General features: G+C 38.1%; 3 protein-coding genes across 5 annotated transcripts; 2 read left to right on the forward strand and 1 right to left on the reverse strand.

Annotated features, from left to right (window-relative positions):
- Positions 1-791: 791 nt before the first annotated feature.
- LOC131780346 (uncharacterized skeletal organic matrix protein 5) lies at positions 792-3,606 on the reverse strand. Its single transcript, XM_066169330.1, has 4 exons — positions 3,239-3,606; positions 3,124-3,154; positions 2,072-2,204; positions 792-1,541 (listed from the first exon to the last, which is right to left on the reverse strand). The coding sequence occupies exons 1-4, from the start codon at positions 3,510-3,512 to the stop codon at positions 1,035-1,037; spliced, it is 945 nt and encodes a 314-aa protein (XP_066025427.1). The 5' UTR covers positions 3,513-3,606; the 3' UTR covers positions 792-1,034.
- Positions 3,607-7,600: 3,994 nt separating this feature from the next.
- Positions 7,601-11,922, forward strand: LOC131780337 (transmembrane protein 272). 3 transcript variants are annotated; one of them, XM_059096954.2, is made up of 5 exons: positions 7,644-7,716; positions 8,018-8,158; positions 9,125-9,191; positions 9,779-9,844; positions 10,184-11,922. In XM_059096954.2, exons 3-5 carry the CDS (start codon positions 9,179-9,181, stop codon positions 10,630-10,632), a joined length of 528 nt encoding a protein of 175 aa, XP_058952937.1. In that variant the 5' UTR covers positions 7,644-7,716; positions 8,018-8,158; positions 9,125-9,178; the 3' UTR covers positions 10,633-11,922. The 3 variants fall into 3 exon arrangements, with proteins under 3 accessions (XP_058952936.1, XP_058952937.1, XP_058952938.1); XM_059096953.2 differs by lacking the exon at positions 8,018-8,158 and having other exon boundaries at positions 7,601-7,716; XM_059096955.2 differs by having other exon boundaries at positions 8,018-9,191.
- A 3,332-nt stretch (positions 11,923-15,254) lies between these two features.
- LOC131780345 (transmembrane protein 272) lies at positions 15,255-17,032 on the forward strand. Its single transcript, XM_059096963.2, has 3 exons — positions 15,255-15,498; positions 16,061-16,126; positions 16,555-17,032. Exons 1-3 carry the CDS (start codon positions 15,456-15,458, stop codon positions 16,947-16,949), a joined length of 504 nt encoding a protein of 167 aa, XP_058952946.1. The 5' UTR covers positions 15,255-15,455; the 3' UTR covers positions 16,950-17,032.
- The last annotated feature ends 2,073 nt before the right edge of the window (positions 17,033-19,105 follow it).

The following is a 19,105-nucleotide window of genomic DNA, read 5'->3' on the forward strand; positions in this document are numbered from 1 at the left end:
CGGGCTGAGAGATCTCTGAACGTTATTGACCAAGACAAAGTGTAATTCGGCCAACTTTGAATTGTGAACAAAATTTTCAGTCTCCGCTGCGACTGAACATTAGAGCCTCGGATGAACAGGTAGATGGAACAGAGTAATTTCACATAGAATATCGGCATTTCGTTGCCAAGCAGAAGGGTAATGAAAATATCGTAAAATAATTAATCAGGGGATTTTGTTCAATGTAAGACTTAATTCTCCGAGGTGTAATTATGAGAAAAGAATGAAAAACTGTAAAAAAAAAATTGGTATTGCGATTGAGAACGGAAGGTTTGACGCCCAAGCATCGCACAAGGTTATGTTGCTTCGAGTCTCAGTCAAAATGACTACATTTAACAAGGCCATAAAAGTAGTCAAAGACTTCGAAAGAATCTTACCCACCTCTTGACTCGTTAGCTCACCAGGTCTTGGCGTGATCTGTGGTACGGGCCAATAGCTCTCGAAAAGCATTTTTCTATTAGATATATAATGATGGGGTTGCATAAAGGTTCCTTTAATTTATTCATTATTCGTCACTTTATAAGATGATTTCTGTGGAATTGTCATTTCTCTTCACAGGCACTTACGCTGGGTCGGATTCGGCCGAGAGAAACATGGAGCTTGGTTAGTTTTTGCGGCGAAGAATTTGCCAACATCAAGTGGAGTCGGTAGCTATATATTAAGCTCTCAGTCATTCGTTTACTCGGTTGCATGTAGCGCTGTATTTTAATAATGTGCCTGTGCTGTTCAATTGAAGAAAGAACCACTTTTTTCCCATCACCAACTTTATTTCTCAGTCTTACAACTCTTTGTGTTTTTCTGATCTATTAACGCCTCTGAAGAGTGAAAACTTTGTCGTATTAAGAGCGCCCCGCTTAACATGCTTTTATTCCAAAGCGTACGTTTTACAGCTTATGAAAGACAAGCACACCTGCTTATGTAGAATTAAGCTAATTACATTTTGCTATGCGACTTCCCCTTAAGAAGCAGGTTAAGGATGAAGATTTTCTAAAATGTCACTGAACGAAAATGTATCCCATGGCCTTTATTTGCTTATCTCCATTATCCCCTCTCCATGCAGCCACATTACCACAAACGTTAGAGGAATCAGCAGAACCAAAACCAATTCTAGAATCACTAGAGTTGCAATGGTTTTCGTTATTTCCAAGGATACCAATTCTGACCCTGCGGCGATTTGGGCGTGGATGTACATTAAACCCTTCCAGGTTACAATGCTCCTGCAGCGAGGACTGGGATCCCAAGAGAGTCTTCCATTGGTAACGACCCAATGTGGTGGCACGATATTTTCCGTCGGCGATCAGTGAGTACAGGGAGTTTGCATGCTTGTTGATCATAATGAAGCGCACCTGGTGGCCGAGCCTCATACCGAGACAGATCTTGGAGAAGTGTGTACTCCAGTAGGTTGGCAGTTTAGTCTCCTGCTTGTCCAGTCCAGTCTTCCCACCAGCAAGGTTAAAGTCGACTTTATTGTTCCACAATTGGGAATTGTAACGAAATGTAAGCTGATAAATAGAAAGAAAAATATCAAATTTCCTGGCACATAACATTGGCTCATTCTTCTCTATTTTGGCGATGATATTTTGTGATATTGTCGCATTCTACCCAGGGAAATCCGAATAAATATCTTCAGAAGCGCTTCTTTTTTTTCGAAGCTGTACATGTTCAATGAGAGCTAGGGCGCGAAAAAGTGACCGTCGTTAATAGAACGTAGCAGAGTGAGATATTTAGACCAGCATGCACGAGTGATACATCGTGGGTGCTTAACGTGTCTGACATCTCTCACCTCGACTATATTTTTTTACATTCTTGCGGAACAGCTACCACGTAGGCAAGATATTTTAGTTTACACGTCGACGTCACTCTAACGCAAGAATGATTGTTGTGCATCTTGGAGTCCAGTCTTACGCAAAATTGTCTCGAGACCTACTGAATTATAGACGGCTTCTTTATTTTGAAATAACCCTTTCTTAAAACGCTAACTTGAGAAATTTTGTGAACGAATTGCCCAGGTACACTTCCGAACTCTTCACACCTTATCGCCATCTATTTTCATGACCAGCGTCCAACCGCCACCTCCACACGCACCCAGGCTTGCCATGTGACAGTACACGGGCACCTTTTTCTGGGGGCTTACCAGTAAGGGGTAAGGTTTGTTTCCTTCGGACCTTACGAAGAGGAACACCATATGTATTCAGTTAGTAGTTACTTGGACTACCTGTGTTAAAGCCCAAGTTTTAAATTCGGTCACAGTCTACTTCTAATTCCTTAACTCGAGCACTTCCGGTTCCGACAATCTAATTTTTTTTTTTCCCGTCAAAACTTGCTTCTCATAGTCGTAGTCGCTTAATACATATAATATTTACGCTGTAACGCGACGATCTTTGTCTAAAAAGTTTCCTTCTACTTCAAATAAAAACGAACCTCTTACTCTCCTTTCTCGAAACGGGATGTCTTGTTTGTGACTGCTGGTTTACATTTTTTTTTAATTGAGTACAATGTAAGGTGCGTGGCAGTCAAGTCCACGAATTTTGAAACGCACGCGATTATTTTCGTCCACTAAAGTGTTTCAGTTTATTCTGATGGATCCAGCCGCAAATTAATCAGCCAGTAATCTTATTTTAAAAACTGTATATTCTCTTGACTGCTTCTTTTTCACATCAGATCGTAAAACAAACAAAACGATTTCCATTCAGTGTTGGGTTTGCGTCAAAACCCTAATTGGTTCCAGTTCAGGGATGCTTCATAAACATTAAGAAGAAATTTTAAGATGAAAATTCGCGTGTTAAAGGTGCGTGATTGAAAGAATAAAGGTAAATCCCGGGGTGTTTTGCTCTCACTTCGCGAGGTTGTTCCGAAAGATTACACAAAGTTACGGAATCAACGCAAGAGCATTGTTCAAGTTTTGGTCGTCTTTCTTGATAGCCTGTTCTCCACCAATATAGTAAAGACAGTAAAGCCTTGAAAATACTGTCGATGCCAGTGTTACACAGGTTTCAGCTTTTTTAAAGTGTCTTTGTAAGGTCACTAAATTATTTTCGGGGACGAACTTTAAAGGTGAAAATAAAAGAAATTCATAGAACTCACTTGTGGTTGTCATAGATGTCTTTACATGAAGCTAGAGGAAGAAAACAGAAGAGATAAAGAAACGATTCAGTTCAAGTGGAATAATTGGTGACAAGGAATTAATCGGATAGATTACCTTCTGCTGTTTTGTTAACTGCACCTTCAGCTGTTTTGTTAACTGCGGCTATAAGCTGTTCGAATTTTTTCTCCAACGTTTCCACTAGAGTCCTTTCAAGTGATTTGATGGCTTCGTCAGGGGAAGAGTTTACCACATTGCAGACTATTGCCTTGTCGTTTAATTTGAATGGAGTCGGCTTTGATATGGTTGAAGCGTTGTCACCACGGACAGTTATGGTGAAAATCGAGAGAATGAAAGAGAGAAGGAAGGAACAAGCAACAGGGGCGTGCATTTTCACTGCGTTTGCCCTTCGCAATTCTCAGAGTATCTTTTGCTAAGCGCTCCGGAGATTAATTGCTGTTATTACCAACTGACGTGGCCAGGAGTCGAGCAACACGAATTTTCGTCCTGACTGCTAATATCTATAAATAATCAAATTCGGCCACGTTTTTTATTTGACCCTTTTTGTTTCATTCACACTTGATTGATACGATCAATATGCAAAACTAGCCAGCTGTTGATTTGAAATGAAAAAAATGAAAACAGCTCTGTTTGTATACTGGTCTATACTCAATTTCAGCCTTCGGCCAAAACGAATCGAACATAAACAAAGGCTGTTTGTTTCTTTGGAACGACTTAAGTAAACTTTGTAACACTTTCTGTAGACATCGCTGTGTGAAAGGACGAAGTAATTGATGCGTCTCCAAGACTATTTTTTTAACACTGATATGATGAGAAATGGAATAAAAACGGCTCTGTTTGCATACTCAATTTCAGCCTTCAGCCAAAACGAATCTAGCTTAGAAAAAGACTGTCTGCTTCTTGGAACGACCTTGGAAAGTTTTTGTTAGAATTACCACAAAATATGTTATAAAATTTACCGATAAACTTCTCTCCTTTGCGTTAAGTCTATTGCGAAATGGACTCGACATAATTAGCCATAAATCACCGGGAGGTAACTAATTCCAGTCTTTTCATTTGTATTTTTGTGTATACAGCCTGTTTTCGTACATGTTAAGATATTAAATTAAAAAAAAAAAATTGCGAAGTCTGAGAATTTAACTTTTATGGAAATTGCTTTTACCTAGCTGTCGCTCCTTGGAAGGATGAAATAAGCGATGAAGGACATGAGGAAATCTCTTGGTCAGGCGATAGTTTTTTGAGAAAAATCGAAAGGTTTTTGAGGTGCCACTTTTCTCCTCGAACTCTTTGGCGGATCTTGTGAGGAAAAGGCATATATCGGGAACTCTGGCAGAAACTGTGGACATGTATGCAGTTGTGCTTCGCTCCTTAAGCCACCCATTTTTACCTACTTATCGTCGCAGAAGAAAGGGTTCTATTGTGAGCTGATTAACAACTCTGGTTCGTTCTTATTGATCACAACAAAGAAGCAAGTTCAAGCTACGTAACTGTCAATGAAATCACTTCATGATAATATTTAATGCTCAATTACACTATTTCGATCCTCTGCTGCCTCGAGGTGGCTGTTGTAGCACTCTTTTTATATAACCTAGCCAAGAAGAAAGCTCTAAGAAGACTTAGACACGTTAAATAAACTTAAATGGCTTTATTGAGTTATTTGCTGGAAATTTATGGCTCATATTTCTAAATTTGGAGACCAAACGATGTCAATTTCATAATAAACCTTACGTATGGAGAAAATGTAATCGTTGATTTTACTACTTATCTCATAGTTGTTCAAAAAAACACTTACACTGGCTTTCTATCAACAATATCCAAATCCATTTCTGATTAAAAAAAAAGGCGGCGAAAAAGCGATAATCTCTTTCCAAAATCGTTATTTTCAAGATGTTTCTCGCTTCTACGGCAGTAGATAAATGCAAAATGGATTCGGAAGCAAGGAAAGACAGCAGGTTAAAACGGCATAGGGTAAAATATAGACTGGACTATTTTTTGGACCATTTTAAAGGGGGGGAAAGCGCATCATTAGTACGGGATGTAGTCTTTCAGTATTGAGGGAGGGGTGGGAGGTTTTTTGACTAACATTTGCATGTCAAAATATTAGCGCTGGACCGCGGCGTTTCTTCATTTTTTTTGGTCATGCGAAAGCGAAACTGCCACGTAAACACTGGACTTCTACGTTTTGCCGACGGAAAATATAGGCAGGCAACAGTAGCCACCATAGTTCCACTTCACAGGTTTCGTAGGTTTTTACGAAGGAAGTGATCGGCAGCGGCCCGAGCAAATTGGAAAATAAACCTACTTGGTCGCGATTTCCGGTGTCGGTGATTAACTCCTTTGTTTGCGAAACAAATGAAATCGATATTTGCGCTTTCCCATTTTGCAAGTACAGCAGTGTTTTGGTAGATTCGAGAACATGAATTCCTCTTCGAAATCTTCCGCTGCTGATTTTATATAGTCAAGGTGTAAACTTTAAAATTGCGAAAGCGCTTCTGAATTCTATATGCAGCTAAGTTAAGGGCTAAGGACCAGAAATTCCGTGATCTCATCTGATAAGATCAATGACAAAAGGAAGATAGATAAATTTAGTACTTACATACTGTATACACAAAGGGAAACGTGAAGCAACTGATGGTGCATAAGTTGACTTAAAAGGCGCACGCATAACTCAACAGTGGAGGGTCGTAAACGCGAAATTTTCAATAAAAATTAAAGTCCATTGTTTACATGGCAGTTTCGCTTTCGCATGACAAAAAAATGAAGAAACGCCACGGCCCAGCGCTAAAATTTTGACATACAAAAAGTCAGTCGAAAAACCGATTAAAATAATTTTGTATGATAGAGTAAAAGCTCCATTAACCAGCAGTGTTTACTATTACAACCATCTCCTACCCCTCCCTGCGTAGTAATAGTCCGTCTCTCACCCCTCCCTGAGTAATAACACTATGCCTCCCACTCCTCCCTTAGTACAGATAGACTGCATCTCACCCCTCCCTGAGAACTAATGGTGTGCTTCCCCCTTATAAAATGGTCCAAAAAAATGGTCCAAAAAACAGTCCAGTCCATATTTTATCCTATGCCATCTGTTAACCAGAGTAGCATCAAACCATGTCTGATTGTCCACCTGGTTGCCGTGTGAACGTTAAGAGATAACATCACTAATTAGAATAAGATCTACAGAAAACTTTCCACTCACTCTCCCCCCACAATACAAATTTTTTATCATAATATGAACCTTTCTAACCACCCCCAAGTAATATGTTATTATAAGTAATAATAAGTAATAATCTTTCACTAAAATTATCAAATTTAGGTCTCAACTAAACAGTACATTAAAATAATGATAATCAGAAAAAAAAAGTAAAAACTAAAGAGCTAGGCTTATTTGCCCGGATTATTTGCGATCAGATTCTTTTTTAAGAGGAACAATTTAAAAGGCATGCAAACACTCAACTTATCCCTAGTTTACACAAAAAGAAACAAAAGTGATTGAACACCAAGATATGGGTCTGTCAACGAAGATTCGTGTTTGTAATCTTTTATCTTTCCCATAAGTTTAATATACATCAAACATCAAGATCGAAAACATAAATAGAAAAATATGAGCGGAACTTGTATTACACGGCACCGTATTAAGCAGTCACCCCGTATTAAGCGGTCAATTTTCAAAGTCCCGAGATTTTTCTCCTTCATTTCTTTAATTTTCATTTCTATTACGCGGTCATGGACTCGTGGTCACCCTTTACTAAATCCCGACGGCCTGTCTGTATCGAATTTATCCTTAGGCGCAACTAGTCACAAATTGAAATACTAAGAATAATCTTTCAAGTAAAAATTTAGTCCAAGTTTACCTCCCAGAATCAGGATTTTTGTTTGCTAAGTTGCCAGTTGTGGCCATTCACCGTTTTTCTTTTGTAATAACTCTTTTTTTGTGGAATCTATATTAGGCGCCAATCTTTATAAGTCGTCACTCCGCCATTTTCCGTGGGTGACCACGGAATAAAGGCTCGACTGTATCAGTGGAGACTCAGGCAACTCCACGTGGCTTTTCCACATCACAACCATTGACGTCAATAGCCTACAGGCTGAAACACATAACAGACTCCGTGCATAATCAACAGTTTTGAACGCCACTGGTCCAATTTCCGTTGCAATAATTATAATGGCATGGACTATTTTCAAATTATGACAGATACACTGACGGCTTTACTTTTGTTTACTGTCAAGTCAAGATGGTCATTTGACAAATTCACTACGTTTTAAAAAGCTGTGACGCAGCAACAGAGCTGCGATATCATGGATGCAATGAGATTTTTTTTCCATCATTATTATGGTTATTGCTATTCTTTCTCGTGGTATTCCAATATGGTCCAATATACAGCATAAATATATCATCTATCAGGAAAATGTTAATTATTATGAATGACGCTAGCTATTAACGTTCACTTTCTATATGCTATTAGCATAAAATCATGACGAGTATTAATATTTCAAGACGGTATGAAATATCTCCCGTCCATTAGTAAAACATTAACAAGACAACCACGTATAATATTTCAGCAAAGAAGAGCAAGGTAAGGTATTCCTTGAGAGTAATTTGAAGCAAAAGGAATGTTCTTTTTCCGATGTCTTTCAAGAATTGGCACCGGTGTAAAAAGCGAAGTTATATCGGAAATCTTTATCGACGAGCTTGAAGGAGCTGTTTAGTCTTCATCGCATTATTTCATGAAAAAAATTTTCTGTGTAATTTTGGAGTGAGGCCCTGCAGTATTTGTTTTGTTCCTTAGAGACCTATTGAATGATAAACTTTTTCTAAGATTATCTGCTCCTTGGAAACTCAGACGATGTTTTAATATTTATTATAATTTATAACAGTTCAATTGTCAAAGCAAGATGTTTTTCGTCTTGTCACGAGCGTGGGACAAATAAAAATTCTGAGTTCCAACGAGGAATCGAACCTCAGACTTTTGGATTCCGCGCTCCGATGCTCTACCACTGAGCCACAGAGACTTCACGGTAAGCGAGGTCTATGACGAAATTCATATGACACGCGTCTTGGATACTGCTAGGATCAGCTATGTCGGTAGCGTAATTTTTGTAGATAGAAGAGAAAGATGGTAAGTTTTGAGCTCGGTAAAGAATCAAAGAAAGATGTTTTTCCGTCTGGTCACGAGCGTGGGACAAAGAAAAAATTCCTCCCCTGATGTTTATGAAAACTTCTTGGAATCATGCTTCTACGATGCTTTCATAATTTTTGTATGTAAGAAATAATACCCAGTGGAGCTCCGGCGAAAAAGAAAAACCGCCATAAAATTATGCAAAGTCAAAAGGCTAAATGCAAATCTCAATCATCTTTAAAATGAAACATATGGTAACCATTATAGAATGACGCACGAGGTGTCAGCTGGCAGAGTAACTTACGCACGTTTCTGATGAATTATTCCCGCAAGATTCAACGAGTACAATAGGAAAGTAACCTGTGGACCAGACACAACTTATTATGGCGGAGGAAGGTGTAAGAATTTGTTGGGTGGATCACATGGTTTTTAAGGAGGGAACGAAAAGGGAATCAGTTGAAAAGAAATATATACATATATATATATATCAAAATGACTGCAAATTGACTGCAACAGAGGGGGAATATTTTTAAGCCCGATAGAGGAAGATCAGGTAATTTTTAAAATCCTCCAAGATCCCCCCTAGCCCCCTCTCTTACGCCCTCCCACCCCAGGGAGATGAATAATGATGACCGATACCTTATCACTAGCGTCAGCGCATTCTGTGTCTTTACTCTAATCATATTTAAATCTGCAACATTATGTTTGAATCGTCGTTCTTGCACCCGGAAAGATCTGTACAAGACCAAATCTTCTCACTAGAATGTTCTCAGATCAATAAGATCCAGTATTGTATTTTAGAAATGGGAGAAAAATCCCATAAAAGAGAGATTAAAGTGAGTCATTCTATGTTTTATGGTGACAGGTAGTTCCTCAAATTCAAGAATTTATCGTAAAAGGATCAAACAGAGGGCAAAACATGGAAGGAGCGTGTAAGTTTTAATACAGTGAGTTTTTAATACAAGCAAGGATTCTCTGAACATAGAGTTATTTTCTTTCCGGCAGACGAAAAAAAAAAAAGAAAAAGAAAAAAAAAAGACTCGTAAAACAACAAAAACAAAAGACAAGATCAAAAATCAAAACGGAAACAACACGAAAAGAAAGCAAACAAAAAAAATCAAAACAATACAAGCGAACAAAGGAATAAAGCAAAACAAAACAAAAACCCAAACAAAAACAGCCAAAAAAAAAAACAAACAAACAAACAAACCAAACCACCTAATCTTGATTGTAGTTAAATAAGACACATTTCCCTCCTTGATGATTTTTCAGTTCAGACCTTCCTCGTAGATATAAAAAGTAATACTTTTGTCCGTCAGGACATTCCGATCGTAAACATGCCTAATGGATCTACTTTATTAGCTTTAGTAAACGATTGAAACAAAAGTTTTAAACATTTCTTGATCTCAATGCTATTTTTGATCTTGATGCAGCGGCACATGATTAATCAGTTGGACACAGAAATATCATCTTTTTGTCTCACTTCATACGTCTCGTTACTTGTTTTTTGAACATATAGTTGTATCTTGCACGATGATTGTGGGTTTTGCGACATTACCTCTTCACATAGGAATGATCATTATTGGTAAGTTTGCCTGACGTAACAAGTTGCACTCCCCTTCTCCAGCTTATCTGTCAATAAGTATTAGACCTGTCGCTCTGTCATTTAGGTCTTTAAAAGGGCCTTCGCACTTATTAATCTTATCACTTAGATTAGCACCGGAGAGGTGTATCAAGTTTTTGATCGACGGTACACCAAAGTGTTACCTTTTCTCTCAAACATGATTTATGAAAAGGAAAGGGGCTGGAACGCTATACCCCACCTACTGTTCCTACATTCCAGCCCGCCTCAGCCGCGAGGGCATATAAAATGATATGGCTGACAGGATTCTTCCTATTCATCCAAATCATTTTATGTTTGCAGGTGCTAAATACAAAGACCAGTGCCCCGTTGAAATAATGATCCCGATCTATCTGATCGCGGCTGGAGCTGCTGGTATTTTGGGCAGCTTGTATTCCTTTGGAATGTCGTTCCGAAAACAACGTGATGAAGAAAGTGAAGAAGTAGGCCCATTGTGTTCTCTGAAACGGTTACATACCGTTATACAATTACTTCTCCTTGCCTGGTTCGCCTGTGGAAGCTTCTGGATTTATAAGAATTATCAGCCGAATTATACTGACCCTAATAGTCCCAAGTATTGTCATAAGACACTTTACCTGTTTGCATTTTGGTCCACTTTTTCCCATTATTTCATTTCTTTTATCGTCATGATCTGTGGTTGTTGCATGCTTTGTGTTTTTTACATATGCTATATTTACAAATATTCTCGAAAAGACTATGATATGCCTCGAATATTTTTGCCAAAGAGCTAATTCATGAGCGCTTAAGGCCAACCGCAAATGGGGATCTGAATGGAATCATTCTTGACCTATGTATTTGCAGTACGTTTAGGATAAAATATGACGTGATTTAACGCTAGTTGAATGAGGCTGAAGGAGTTATCACCAGTAGTGCATGGATTTGCACCAGGGTAATCCCAAAAGAGAAAGCCATAGGCTATTTTGAGTTGGTCAGTGGAGACCAGTAGAGGAAACTCACCAAATTTCAGTTCAGTTTCTTTTGTTTGCGCCCGCCCTGTGTGACAGATTTGATTCTCAAGTAATGAAAGCTTTAATTAAATAGTTACTTTAAATAGTTACTTTACTAAAAAATACGTATCCATAATCCGCACAAAATTGAATGATTTTCGAGAATTGCTATCATGTGGAAAGAAAAAAAAGGAATAAAACACTCTAATTACATAAATCTTTAGTTCTTTTGATACAATGTATTAACTTGAATCATGACTCTGGCAGCAGCATTCAAACTCAGAAGCCTCCGGAATTTTTCCTGCCTTCTGTCGTTTCCATCCTTTTCCTGAAAATATTTCTCATCAAAATATTTCATCCAGTTCCCATCGGAAGTTGTTCAATTCTTGAACGCCGGTTTAAACCTATCGGTATATGGGAAGCATACCGCAACCTTGACCGTCATTAATTCAAGTCCTTCTTAACTTGTAATTTCGCCATGTTTATCACTTCTTGCAACGTCATCGCTGGAAGTGTGCAGTATGAAACGTATAGTTACCTGCTTTATCTCTTCAGGTTGCAAGATTTTAGGTAAGAAGAATCATAGGCAGCCCAAGCTCCAGCTGTGAGATGATCATCTCGCACAATAACAATCATGGCGGAATTATTAGAGTTTGTATGAGAATATTTACGACCGCTCTAAGGAATAAAACAATACGTCAAATTAACAAATAGATTCCAAGTTGCCGTGCGTCTGTTCAGTAATAGATCACAGATGACGTCAAAATGTGTTAAGAACAAAAAAGTGGCACACGAGGCGCAGCCGAGTGTGTCACTGATAAGCTGGAGCTTGGGCCGCCTGTGGAAGAATGTAATCTTCTATCACTGGTTGACTACGTGAATGATTATCTTTCAGAGATGTACTCAACTGATTGCGCACAAACGCCAACTGTACATGTAATTAGCCAAATGAAGTCTTAAAATAAATAACTTCAAGATATATTGATGGAAAATAAACTCTTCATAACATAAATGTTTTTGATAAATGTCAATGTTGTACGGACATAGAAATGGCAACACTTGCTCGTGCAATTTGAAGATCAAACGGAGTAAGTACCTAAGGAAACTGTGGTGCTGCGTCGGTGGGAGAATATATCACAATGTAATTTGGTATTATCAGTTGAATTGATGACGTAAACTGGCCGCCGTTAATAGTTTTAGCTGACGTTTCGAGTGTAAGCCCTTCAGCACAGTGTCAAACGAAGGGCTAACGATCGAGACTTCAGCTTTGAAACTGTTTACGGTGACCAATTTACGTCATCAATTCAATTGATACTGGCAAATTGCCTTGTGTTATATTCTCCCACCGACGCAGCACCACAGCTATTTTAGAAACATACCCCCATTAACCTTGTAATTACATGAGCAAGTGCTGCCATTTCTATGTCCGTGCTTTTTTGAATTTCAAGTTCTATTATCATACTTCCGCTATAAGTGCAAAAAACAATTAAACCGTGTGCGAATGGAATATTTAGATATCGCTTTAAAATGAACTCAGGAAATTACAAGCAAACGACCTGACGTTTAGATGTATTGGACCATCAGTTACAAGAACAAGTGCTGCCATCATGGCATGCATGTCTGAATTACGATATACGTTTCATTTTATTTTATTTTTTCACTGAGAGACGTATCTGTGTAAACGGTACACGAAACAGTTTCAAGATAATAACGCCAGGGTAACGCTAATCTCTCGTAAAATCACTGCTCGTTCCGTTTATGTCATTGATATTGATATTGGACTCGGTCACAGGGACAATTCATTAATCCATCCATGCGTACCTGAAGCACAATTTCCGTATCCTTAATCCGCTTTTAGCGCCACAGCAAGAAGTCTTTAATTTCAAGAAACGTATTAGATTCCTCAACGAGAAAGAAGAGCCCTCTAAAATTTTCTCTAGGAGGCACGGATTCGAATCCTGAATTTTTTCAGGCTACTTTCCTGCAACTGCTAAAATTGCAGTCCACCTGCCAGAATCGTTGCCTTATTTGAGGACTTATTCAAAGCAGGAGCCGTAGTAATGGGCTCCTATTCAAAGATTTCCTATGATACCTAGAAAAATAGAAATAATATCAAAAATAAATCAATTAATATGCCTTTGTGCATATTTTCAGGCTTGAAAGGGATTCAAAACACTTCCCACAACTGAGCCATCAAATCAATATAATATTAAAAACTTACGTAAACTTCATGCATAGTTTACATTTCTCCTACGTGTGATGAAGTGCAAGCGATTTCGTAGTGATGCATATGAAGTGTCATAACCTACAGCAAACCAGTTTTTCTCTCAATAACGCATTTCTTTTCTTATTTTTTTTTTTTGGGGGGAGGGGGGAAGGGGGTTAAAATGACCGATAGAGCTCCGATGTACTGTTCTCTGTTCTGCGAATGCATACAGTCTGGTTGTAAAATAGAGGTCGGAGATGAAGAAAGCCAACACTGATGAATGACAATTCTCAAATGGCGGAGTATTTCCCACATAAGAGCAATGCAAGCGTGGGTAATGCACGATTTCATAAACATGTAGAAAATCAAAGTGAAAACTTTTATAAATCACAACACCTGTGGTAAAATTAGGCTAATAAACTGCAACGCTTTCGATGTTAGAAATTCATTAATGTCTTCTCTTTGCTTCCATCCGTCTTTGACGTCGCCAAATAACTGATTAATTGGTGTCAGTGCTGTCATGTGGATTAAGGATAAGTTCTTTTCTGAACATGCTGAAATAAATTTGGCATATTTGCTGTGTTTTCATGAGTAGGTAATCAAATATATTATTCAAGTAATCATTTAAGGATTCACGCAGTTTTAAGTGTTTTCGTAAGAAGTCGGTTCTACTCGCTTTTGTTATTGATTTCCTGCTGAGATGCTAAATCAAATTTTCCTCGCTCCAGGCAAGAGCGCACGGAAAGAGAAGGGCCTGGGAGAGGGGAGGGTGGGTCAGTCAAAAAGACCTCACGCAGTCATATCATGACAGCGAAAGAAACTTAAGTTCTATTCTAACTAGGAATTTGCAAGTGACTCGATATCTTATCGCCTCCACTTCAGTAGAACTGTAAAGGCATTTATTGAGTTCCAGGAAGAAACGTATAGAATTTATTAATGGGGTCCAACCTCTCGGACAACACAAAATTTTATTATTTCAAGTTGCTTTCTTGCAGGGGAAAACCGGAAAATGAGCAAAGTTTTAAAACCCACGTACAGAGAAATTTTTCTGCTCATTAGAACTCTTATTTCACCATTTTCTCGTTGCAGTTACCGTCCTGGTTTGATTAGGGACCTTTAGCAAACCACAACGGTGACAGAAATGAGGAGTGGCAGAACAAAAGATCTTATGAGCAGAACGATAGCTAAGCACGTGCCTTTCAAAACTGTATACATTTCTTTCCCGTTCTCTGCAAAATAACTTAGAGAAATCATCAAAATTTGCGTGGTACAGGAAAGGAAACCCCGGCCGACGGCACATTATTTAAGTTTCCATTTGGAACTCGACGCCGCTCTCATACGTTATGCTGAGGACTTGCGACGCCGTAAGAGATGATACGCACATCCAATCATTCGCGAAATTCCAACTGAAAATATGTATTAATTTTTAAGTCAATGTCTTCCAGGGCGTCGCCTTCCTAACTGCTAAAGGTCCATATTATTAAGCTCCCTAACAGGCGAAGGCCGATGACTTTAAGTCTTAAAATTCTTTAAAGTTTTCGACTTTGCATCTCTTGTTAGTATATTTTCAAGAGTCCACAGTTTCATTTCGGTTTTGATTTGTTAATATGTGCGAATTAAAAATATACGTCGAAGGTCGATAGGACTGGATATAGGCTAAGTTTTCTCTTTTCACGATTATATTTTTTTTCTCCTTATTTATTCACCCGTTCATATGCTGTTTTCTTGTTTACTAAAATGCGGCCATCTTGAATCAACACACCTTGTCACGAGAGGGTTAATTTTCGTAATACTGCATCTTACCTAAATACAAACCATGGCTAGCAGCGATTTGAACTACGATTAGAAATGAACATCGTCACGTTACAAATTCGTTACAACACTGATTTGCATGTAGACCGGATGTCTTAACATGTCAACAACTATTTATAGGGTGCACTGGAAAACAAAATGTTATAAATTATTTCGTTTTCTATTAAAGAAAAAAGGGTCAGAACTCTCAATGGACAAAAATTTGTCGTTATGAAGTGGATTGGCCGTGAAAAAAAAATCAGGAAAGAATACTATCGTCAAAAGTATAATGTTTAATTTTCATCTCTCCTAAAAATAGCCCCGACGAGTAATTTTAAAAATCGCTGAGATTGCCATAATGAATCGAACTAATTTTGGTTTCATTACGTCATTCTTCTGGACAGGATTTATATCTACATAGTACACATCTGAAATGCACGAGTATTGGAACAGTTAAACAATGAAGATGGTCACTTAAATTGTCTACGGTGGTGAAAATATCAAACTTATTTAACAGTCCTGTACAACTTGAACCTTCTTTCTACACAGGACAGAGGATAACCGAATTATTTGTGAAACGAGAAGAAGAGAAGATCACAGCATTTTAAACATGGAGGCTATTATGGCAGGTTTCTGGGTTTTTCTCGTCTCTTGTAAGTTTTACGACTTAACGCGTATTATGAATCTTACTAACTTTTCATATCTTACAGCATTTATTTCGACATCGTTCATTTCACAAGTTTGATCGATCACCATACTATTGATATCAAACTGGGCGAAATTTTATGAAGCCGAGCTGCCATGCAAGCGACTTAAAATATAGCGAAAGTTGGCGATTGTGGCAAGATTTTCGTATAATCCAATACTAAATTGTGGATGCATTTCTTTAAAAAAAATCGCCTAATCCTTTCAAACTGAGGCTTTGTTGGACGCTAGTATTGGGGTTATGTGGAGTCAAGAGTCACCCTGCCTCGACCACTAACTCATTTCAAATAAATCTCTTGAACATCTAACTTTCACGAAGCATGAAAGTCTTTTATGGCCGCCAAAGCTTTCGAGAACCAGTAGTTCGGAGAACCCGTAGGAATAGCTTTACAATAAAGACAGGAACCATAAAAAAAATTAAAGCTCGACTGATATTTGAACGAGGCCTACTCTTTACACATAAACTATGGGTTGAACTCCTCAAATGATAGTATATTTTGATTCTTCTAGTTGCGACTGCTATGGTTTTTGTGTCTTTGGCATCCATACCTCTCCAGATAGCAATGATAGTTATTGGTAAGGTCACAACTATTTTACGATAATTTTGTTTTGTTAAATTTTAGAGTTTAGATTTCCGTAATATCAAACTCCTATGACTCTCTTTACAGGGACTCTCCGTATCCATTTGTTAGTAACGTTTTTAACAAAACCTCAAATACTTCGCAGTGCTTCGTTTAAGGGCAAAGACTCACGTTTTCAAAGAATCTTCGCATGTGTGACAGTTTGACGTGACAGACGGGCATGATAACGATGAGCCAAGAATAGCTTTTGGTTTTGTCTATGTTTTTCTGATGCGGTTGCTTTTGCATAGTTGAAAACTATTCTAACGAGGTAACAAAGACTAGCTAAATGAAAAGTACAATGTCAGGGTGATACCAAACAACAATTAAAACGTTCTTTCTCTTTTGCCTCTCCTAATCGGTTTTTACATTTCATATTTTTAGGAGCAAAATACAAAGACGAGTGCCCAGTGGAAGAAATGATCCCTGTTTACCTCATAGTAGCAGGGGCTGCCGGCTTATTCGCCAATTGTTGTACCGGCGGTGTGAGATACAACCAGCAAGAGGATGATGGAAATACTGTAAATCTGCTGCAGGCTCTTGTGCAATTTGTTGTTTTCGCTTGGTTCATTTGTGGGAATGTATGGATTTACGCGAACTATGAGCCGAATTACACGGACCCTTCGAGTCTGGACTACTGCCATAAGACACTTTATCTATTTGCATTCTGGGTCACGAATTCTGCTTACATTCTTTACGGATTCATATCAGTCTGTCTCTGTTGCTTTGGAACTTGCACCGCCACTGTAGGCATCGGTAAAGCGTGTGTAAATGTGTAAAAGATCCGAAAGGAGATTATCACATTCATGTCGATGTTAATAATATTAAAAAAAAAAAAAGATAATGAAAATACTCTGTTGTCATTTTTAAAATCAAAGATTGAAAGGCACAAACAATATTGCCCCCTTGCACAGTCGAGTAAGTTGGGTTACTGTGACAGGTAAATAGCACATACTTTATTTATTTCAAGGAGCAATTGTTGCTTGCGTTGAGGGCAATAAACCATTTCCTAAATCACATCAGCAACACATGATTTAGTAGTTAAACCGGGTTTCACTAAATGAAATCAGAAATAGAGAACTTAAAAACTAAATTTTCCTTTGGTGTCAATTAAGTAGTCACCAACATGTAATACTATTTTCAATGTGCGTCATCGCAAGTTGAAAAACATCGGTTTAAGCAGCTTTTATGAAGAAAAATAATTTTCAACCGAATTCTAAAAGGAAGCTTTGAAACATGTTCAAGCTTTGGTGTGAGTGGGATATGAGACGATTCGAAACGATTAGCAGTTCATTTCTTTGCAGAAATAGCGGTACATCGAAAAAAAACAAGAAAGCATTTTCGAGTCTCCTCAAAAATCAACATTTTTGCTAGTATTAATTTAAGATTCTTGACAAGTTGGTGTAAACTTCAATGAACCAAAATCATTTCATCTTACATAAAGGAATGGGGGCGTGTTCACCAAAGCGGGAATTCTTGACACTCCAACACTAAAAAAGGAACTGAAAAAGAAAAATGGAAAAAAAAGGGTGAAGGAGATTTAAATTAACAAATACATACCCATAAAATATAATGAATTAATTGTAAAATAAAATCCGATATATTATAATGATATACTACCTTCCCTCGCTACAGCTTGGCCAACTTTGGCGGTCTTTTTTATATTTAGTGAAATTAGTTATCTGTTGCCTTTGAAACTGTTTACAAAATCAGCCTGAAAAGGCGACAGAAAAGAGAGGCAAAGCGTTAGCCTGGGAAAAAATGTTTTAAAGCAATGACGACAAATTCTCAAAAATTGAAACGGAATTGGAAAGCAAACATTCATATGCAAGGAAAACAGCGTTATATTTACACGCCAAGTCATGCACCGCGTGGGTGGGTTGGAGACCACCACAGTCCACCACGGTTGTTTTACTTCCACAAGATTCTTATCTATGCTTTACAAAAACCAAAAGTATTGCGCACTGGTGCCAAACACTCCAAAAGCCTCGTTACATGCAAACTAGCTGAAGTCTTCAAAATGCTTTCTCAACAAAATGAAAACAAATATACGAAAACAGAGAGAAGAAATTTCGCACACGAGCACACCTCACGGTTGCTAATGTTATAACGGAAACCCACTGTTTCCTGTCGGCACTCAGAGCTGTTTTTTTTTTAAATATTGCTTGCCGCCTGTTATAGTTCAAAAGGTATTATAGTTAATGTTTAGAAACTTGATGATGGCGACTTAATTTTGACCTCAGAGAAAAAATGTTACAAAAAAAGGTTCTTGCTTCCGACCACAAAGGTTCCAATTGCATTCCCTTTTACTATCTGCTAGTCACCCCTGAGACAATGCAAATTTTCTCTCTAATTGAAGGCCTTGAAGAGGCTAACATGCTCGCTTAAGTCTCACACACCATACTCCATCTCATGAACCCAGTTTTGGGATTTACCTCATTAAGACCAAGTATCATTTATTGTCACTATCAGTCAGTGTACATGACAACAAACTGACATAATCACAAACAGGAATAGATCTTGAAACTTCTTCTCGAATGTCCATTAGGAAGACCAATGGGCTTTCAAAGACAATAGGGGTAAATTTGGAAAAAAAATACGCACGCTAACGGAAGATTATTGCAATGGTTTCGAAAAGATAGCAGAAGCCTTTAATTCTCAACAATAGAAATGATATTTGGCGCAATGTGCACGACATAGTTTCCGAAATTTAGTTTCTCCATGACGATGGAGAAAAGAGCTTCGAAAAACTGGAATGAGGGAATGTAAGTGGAGAATCTGAAGTGAACGAGGCAGAGCAATAAAAAATGAAATTGAGAAAAGAGAAGAGCGGGTTGAAAAAGAATGGATATAGGAAAAACTTGTTTCATCACCTTTTCCTATCCTCCTGCCTTCTTCCAAGCATGGTATACAGACCACACCGCGTGATCCGTAG

The sequence above is a fragment of the Pocillopora verrucosa genome, chromosome 7 (genome assembly GCF_036669915.1).
Source record: "Pocillopora verrucosa isolate sample1 chromosome 7, ASM3666991v2, whole genome shotgun sequence".
Classification (NCBI taxonomy): domain Eukaryota; kingdom Metazoa; phylum Cnidaria; class Anthozoa; order Scleractinia; family Pocilloporidae; genus Pocillopora; species Pocillopora verrucosa.